We start from the raw sequence: 7237 nt of genomic DNA, 5'->3' as shown, positions 1-7237 counted from the left end.
TAAACTTCCGAAGCGACTTTCATTTTTAAGTAGTATTTGGTTTCTTAAAAATAAACTTTTTAATTTTTGAACAATTTTAGATTATTTGATTTTTAAATTTATATTTTGAAATAATTTCAAATTTAAAGAGAAGTTAGAAAAATAGTATAAAAAGCTGCCATACATTTTTTAAACTATATTCACCAATTGTTTACAGTTTGCTACATTTGCTCAATCCATTATATCTATCTACCTATGCATATCCAACACATTATTTTCTTTGCCAAACAATTTGAGACATCGTACCCTTTATACTGAGAGGTTGTCTGCTAAGAACAAAGACATTCTGTTATAGAACTGCAGTACAACGATCAAATTCAAGAAAAGTAACAGTGATACTAACTATGCTATTACCTAATACAGTCTGTATTCAAATTTCACCAATTGTCCTAATAATGCCCTTTACGTTTTTCTACTTTGAGACCCAGTCCAGGTCACACATTGCCTTTTGCTGTGGTGTCTCTTTGGGGTCCTTTAACCTAGACCAGTGCCTCAGCCTTTCTTTGTACTTCATGCCATTGATATTTTTGAAGAGTGCAGATAGGCTGTTTTGTAGAATGCCTCTTAATGTGGGCTTATTTCATGTTTTTTTTTTTTTTAATCATGATTAGGTTCAGTGGCTGCACTTCTAGCAGGTGAGGGATGTTTTATCTGTCTTAGGAGATCACATCACTCACAATATCAGTGTATCTCATGATTGGTGATGTTAACTTTTAGTTTGGTTTTTGGTAAATTTTAAGCTGTAACACAAACATACATATCCCAATGTGTTCATATTCAAATTGGATCACAGAGGAAGTTAATGAGCTGACCAACTCTGCATCACCTTGTTTGAATGTAGACATCAGTGTTTAGCTTCTCCTGGCATCTTTGCATGCATTGGAACTTCTTGTAAATGGGCCATTGATTAATAAGACTGTAGTTGTGTTTTGGCCTTTAAAAAGGCTGGGTTTAAAACTGTAGAAGTAATTAATGACTGCTTACCCATGTAAATCAAAATCTTCTTGATACTGTACAATCAAAACAACATACAAAAGGAAATTGGAATCCTAAGGCTGATGTAAGGTGACAATGAACCCCACCGCACTGATCTGGGTTCATCAAGAGATTTACCGTATTTTTAGGACTATAAGATGTACTGGACCATAAGAAACACCTAGGTTTTAGAGGAGAAAAATAGGAAAAAAAAATTTTTGAAGCAAAAAATGTGGTAAAATATTTAATAACATAAATAACATAGGCCGCAGCCCCCCCCCCCCCCAGCAAGCCAGGTAAGCTACATTCAGACTATAAGACGCACCCCCTTTTTCCTCCCAAGTTTGGGGGGAGTGCATCTCATAGTCCAAAAAATATGTTATTTGTCTCAATGCTTGATTTTATACTAATTTGGGTTTATAAAATACCCTTTGCATATAGTCTGTGTGTGTTATATACATTGGGCTCCTGTATGGGATATTGACTGAAATAAGGTTCCCTTGCTTTGGACACTTGAAAATTATAACTGTATACGACTTTAAATCATACCAACTGTACAACCACTTTTATTCCAACAACCCAGAGCTTAAGAAATCTACACACATCTATTTACTAATGGGTCATTGAGTGTGGTCCCTAGTTGCTCCACATTGTCCAAAATTTGAGATTTCTTGCTTTTCTTTTTCAAATTCAGTTATACTTATGTTAAAACATACCGATACAAACATTTTATGAATATGTCATATCTATGCAATTACATGTTTAGCCACTGATCCACACAAATGACCCAAATAAGGACAGTCCTGCCTTGGAGAGTGTCTAGCCCAGAGGTCTTGTTCTACAAATGAGAGCAATGAGATCCAGAGAGGCGTCCTCTGGTGAAGGGAGCTGCTGATGGCGGTTGGAATGCAGCTCCGCCTGGGCAAGGAGTTGAGGAACCTTTTTGATGGCAGAAGTGCTCTCTCAGGAGGTGATCAAGCTGCCTTCCCCTCTCTCTTGGCCAGGGTGGGTTGCTGGCAGCTGAAGCAGGCCTTGAGCAGGGTCCTTCAGGCTGGTTTACTCATCTCAAATTCAGCCACAGAATTGGAGCCCATCCAGGTCTTTAGGGGCTTCTAGATTTCCTAGTAGATTTTGGGATAGAAGACGGTCTTAACAGAAGCCCAAGGCAGAAGAGGAGCTGCCTTAGAAAGCCATTTATAACATATTTTCATTGGGAAAATGCAGTCTAAGTTCCAAAAGATTTTTCCAAACTCAACCAATGTATCTATAAATTGGAGACCACTGAAACTTATTCCATTCCATCGAACCATTTTGGATTTCATATCTACACGTGCAAAGCAGTACAATAGCCATTTGGTAGGTGCCAAGGGGATATCAGGAAGGTTAGGGCATGAACTAATGCTTAGGAAGCCTACAATAATCCTAGGGAAATGATCCATATGTATATTAAAAACATAATAGCAATATAAGAGGATGTTTGACAACATGTTCGGATGAGTGGAAGAGAAAAATGGATCATGGAACATTGGAAAAGGAAAGCAGTGTGTCATGTGACTAAACGCTGGGGCTCATAAGTCAAATGACCTGGATGAAAATGCAGCTTCTGCTTGGCTGGCGTACCTCAGTGGACTGAGAGTAGGCTGTGAACCAAAGGATCCCTGGTTTGAATCTGGCCAGGGCACATGCCTGGGTTGCGGGCCAGGTCCCCAGTGGGGGCCGCATGAGAGGCAACCACACATTGATATTCTCTTTCCCTTTCTTTCTCCCTCCCTTCCCCTCTCTAAAAATAAATAAAATGTTTTAAGAAAGAAAGAAAATGCAGCTTCTCCACTCCCTAGCCATGCGGCAAGTTACTAAAGTTCTCTGGTCATTTTTACTGTCATCCACATGTTAGCTATTATTATTCTCTCAGTCTGAGCGTGAAACATCATTTCAGGGATGGAGAGCATGTGAGCAGAAGGGCAGGAGTGGGCTTCACGGCTGGGTGACAGAATCATAATGAATTATCCTCGTGAAAAGCTCCCCAAGCTACTTTCGTAACTTTGTTGGCACTTACCAAACAAGAGCAGGAGGCTGGCAACCCTGGAAATCTGATCCCACCCACCCTCTTACGTCCACACTCCCCGGCACCTCCCTCCAGAGGTTCCAGAGCTGGTCCCTAGAGGGCGCTGCCGCCCTGCCGCCCAGCCCGGCCCGGCGCGCGTCCCCGCCGCCCATCCCGCGCGAGCGCGCCGCCCAGGTGAGGAGGCTGAGGCCTGCGCCGCCGCGAAAGGGCTCCGCAGCCGGCGGGGCGGGGCGAGGCGGAGCTGGAGAGGCCGGGGCGGGGCGAGACGGGGCGGGACGGGGCGGGCGGCCGCGGGGCCGTGGCCAGACTAAGGCCAGAGGCGGGACCAGCCGCCGCCGTCTCCGTCTCGGTGTCCCGTCCCCCACAGCGCCAGGCAGCTGCCGCGGGAGAAGCGGAAACTGCCGGGTGCGCCGCGCTGACCGAGAGCGCGCCGAGGAGCAGCGGGGCGGCCTCTGTCCGGCCCAGACCCGCCGAGCGGAGCCCAGCGCCCCCTCCCCCGAAGCCCACAGCCCCGCGCCCCGCCCCGGCCCCGCCCGACCTCGCCGAGCGCCCCCGGACCGGCCCCCGCGGCCCCTACGCTCCCACCTGAACCAGTCGGCGCCCACCTGAGCCCGTAAGCCGGCGCCATGGCGGAGCAGGAGAGCCTGGAGTTCGGCAAGGCGGACTTCGTGCTGATGGACACTGTCTCCATGCCCGAGTTCATGGCCAACCTACGACTCAGGTGAGGGCGGAGCTGCCGTGCGCTGTGGCGCGAGCCTTAGCTTTCCCGAGAGGGGGCGCCCCTGCGGTGCGGCTGGGCGCGGGGGCGCGCCGAGCTCACGGGCTGGAGTGCGAACAGAATAGGGTATCCCGGGCTCTTTCTCGAGAAAGGGTGTCCGGGGCGCGGCCGCATTTGGTGTAAGGGGCGTGCCGAGCTCGTGGGGTGCGCCTTCCTGAGATGGGGTGCTGTCCGGACTCGAGGATGGTGCGGGGGAGGTGTGAGGGGTGTGCGGAGTTGGAGTTAGCGCTTAGGGCAGAGCTGGCTAGTGCGCTACCCTAGGTAAATGATGTGGGCGGGCCGGGTGACCTAATGGAAACAAAAGTAAAGGAAAATAACTTTAGGAAGAATCGTGGCGGCCCCGAAGTTTTGGGAAGGCTGGAGGGTTATTTAGCAAAGAGGTTAGGGTCTCATCCCGGTTCCACACTTGCTGCTTTTCTTTTTCTCTTCCTTCTTCTCCCCCTCCCCCCACGGCCTGGCGTGGTTCCATCACGTCATTCAGGATGCTTTGGAGCGATCCCTGAGCTGTCTGTTCCAGGACACTGGCTATTTTTTAGTTACTCTCTAAACGTAATTAGACACGTTTCCAGACATCGAAGAGACTGCTCGGCTTGCCAGTGCCAAGATAAACTGTCTGAATTTGACAAGGCATTCATGGTTTCAGTTTTTTCAAGGAGTTATGGATGGAGCCCTTGTGTTATTGACATCCTTGAAAACACAGTTACAACTCAACGCGCCCAAATAGGCTTCCAAAGACGAGTATATCGTAGAAAGTGTTCTACACGTGATTAGTTATCTTTTGATAGAGTAATATGCAAGCAGAGCTTTAAGGTAGTTAAAAAAAAACAGTAAATAGAGTTTAAAAATAACTGAGCTTTGGTGTGTGTGTTTCCTGAAAGTTCTAACCCCGTTTCTGGTTAGGTGTATAGCTAAATATCACACCACATGCTTATAAAGTGAAAATCATAATCTAGGTTTGAGTGCTTAACTAATCTCACTTCTCAGCATTAATTACCCTTGCTAGCCGCAATTTAAATTTTTTAAAACATATTTATTTATTTATTTATTTATTTAGAGAGTGGGAAAAGAGGGAGAAAGAGAGGGAGAGAAACACGATGTGTGAAAGGAACAATTGGTTCCCTCTCACTCACCCCCAGCCAGTGCGCTGACTAGGAATTGAACCTACAACCTTTGGGTCCACAGGTTGGTGCTCAGTCCACTTAGCCACACCAGCCAGGGCTTTACATTTTAAAAACTTTTTAATCTTTGCAGTGGCAAACCCTGTAGAGTCTTCATCTGCTCTTGGCCAGATTCCCTTGTGCCCCGGAGAATATAGCAGGGGCACAGAACTGATTTTCTATACCAGCCTATTATAAAGACACCTCAGTCAGCATGTGTGAGTTTCCTCATTTGTAAAATAATGAGGATCTTCAGGATTTTTCAGCACTTATATATAGTCTCTTTTGCTTTCACTTATCATTGGTTACAGAGTGTCCAAGTGTGAGGTTTGAATCTGAAGAACAATTTTGAATGTGAGCCAAACTTAACTCCCATGCACATGGAAGAGAACTTGGCAGTTTACTTTGACATTGTGTGAAGTGCCCTAGGAATAAGGTGGGAAGAGTCAGAGAATTATAAGATGTGCTCCTTACCTCTCAAAGAGGGCTCATGTCAGTGAAGACAGGGAGAAAGGTGAAAATTTCTATTGTTTAAATAATAGGCGAAGAAAACAATAGAAAAGTTCATTAAGCTTTGTAGAGCTTAGGTGATTCTTTGCCACGTAGTTGTACAGGTTCATTGTTCTGGAAGTTCATAAGAGGGAGAGATGCTTTAGGCTGGCTTAGAGCACCGTACTGAGGAGGAGAGAAGTTGCCTTACAAAGAGTGGGTAGGATTTGTCTAGGTGGAGAACATTTGTCTAGGCTGGGTAAAGTGGCGTGAGCAGAGAGGTGTGGAGGCATGAAAGCCTGCTCTGGGTGACAATGAATAAATTATCTGAAGGGGAAGGAGTTATGGGAGGAATCACCATTTCTCATTAGCATGACCCTTCGCTAGTGTCCAGGTTTCTAGATCTACCTTTCCCCCCAGTCACCAAGTCAGTCAAGATTCTGGGTGTTCAGATGCGCATGTGTGTGTCTCCTCTGTGAGTACTTGACAGCTCTTAGAATTCGCTGCAGTTCTAATTGTACAGATTCAATGATTGCTCATGATTGACTTCCACGTTGGGAGTAGTCTGTTCCCAGTATCTGTAAACACAGTCCCAGCAAAGGGTGGCATTAAACCCTGAAGACCCAGATAGAAAGGAGTCCTCTCTTTGATAGTCTGAATTTCTAGTCACCCTGACACCCCTGCAGACTTTTTCAGTGTTTAGCTGCTTGAGCTACTGGGCTCATGCTGTCATGACCTGGGGACACTTGGTTTACTTTGCAGAAGGTGACCAGAAACCCACTGCAGATACAGGTTCTCTTAAGTGGTACAGTATTTTCATCTCCTGGAACATGGGTGGTGGGGCTGTACCATGTGCATGTTTGTGGTTGCATCTAGGCAAAATCTGAGTATATTCCATCTCTCAGTAATGGGTGTGCATGTACCCGATCATCCCTGGCTTCCCCAAGCTAAGGCATCCCCCCTCTGTCTGGAATGTCCTGTCCTGTGCTCTCCACCTGGCTTTTCTACAAGGTCCTCTTTTGCATTTATGGTCTGTGACATACAATTAGGCACTTAAGGCTACAGTTGTTTCAGGGATCATCTAATCTTGACTTTAATTTTTCTGACAGTAGCACCCAGCCAAATGGGGGGCACATAGTACATTCCAATGACCACCTTTTTTCATAGAATAAAAGGAGTGCTTCACTTCTCACTTTGTAGCTTTTATGATTATCCATTTAGCATTATCTTCTTTTGCTGCTACACTGGCCTTCTTTTTTTCCATTGGAGCTAAAGCTTAATTTTTAAATATGTGCTACAATTGATACAACTTTCACCTTACTGCTTTTAGAAATTGACTTAGGCATGTATCTATGCTTATGAGTCTGGATAAGGCAAGATTAAAGGGGTGATGTGGATTAGTGCGAGTTAGTACCTGTGTCTGAGAAGGAGTTTCAGTTTTTATTTCTTACCCTTATGTCCACAGCTTCTAGTCTCTTGAGGGCTGCGGCCTTTCCCTCCCAGAGTCCCTTGCTAGAGGAGATTTGTTCTGTGTTTTGACTTGAGGTGGAGGTGGAGGTGGAGGTGGAGGTGCTGGTGGCTTTGGCTGTGGCGGTAAGCTCCTCGCTCTATTTTCAAGGGTCTGTGCCCAGGGGTAAGATTCCTGCACCAGCACCTCCTGCCTCACCGTCAGGCCTGGTTCCTGCTAATAACCCTAGTGACCACTTGAAGCCCTGACCGTGGCTTGCCCACCAT

At 46.1% G+C, this 7237-nt stretch overlaps 1 protein-coding gene and 1 long non-coding RNA gene across 3 annotated transcripts in view; one reads left to right on the top strand and one right to left on the bottom strand.

Annotated features, from left to right (window-relative positions):
- Positions 1–1700: 1700 nt before the first annotated feature.
- On the bottom strand, positions 1701–4278 carry LOC118502144. The gene is made up of 2 exons (XR_004904830.1): positions 3685–4278; positions 1701–2135 (listed from the first exon to the last, which is right to left on the bottom strand). It is a non-coding gene; the product is annotated as an uncharacterized LOC118502144 (long non-coding RNA).
- Positions 3334–7237, top strand: part of MYO1D (myosin ID) — a 321752-nt gene continuing 317848 nt past the window's right edge. The window contains exon 1 of one of the 2 annotated variants that reach the window (XM_036033404.1): positions 3334–3800. In XM_036033404.1, coding sequence (XP_035889297.1) covers positions 3706–3800 — 95 coding nt within the window. In that variant the 5' untranslated portion in view covers positions 3334–3705. The remainder of the gene's footprint in view (positions 3801–7237) is intronic. The other variant, XM_028519915.2, reaches the window with a different exon arrangement.

Source organism: Phyllostomus discolor, chromosome 8 (genome assembly GCF_004126475.2).
Source record: "Phyllostomus discolor isolate MPI-MPIP mPhyDis1 chromosome 8, mPhyDis1.pri.v3, whole genome shotgun sequence".
Classification (NCBI taxonomy): domain Eukaryota; kingdom Metazoa; phylum Chordata; class Mammalia; order Chiroptera; family Phyllostomidae; genus Phyllostomus; species Phyllostomus discolor.
Note: the sequence above shows the minus strand (reverse complement) of the source record. Positions and strands in the feature narration are given on the sequence as shown.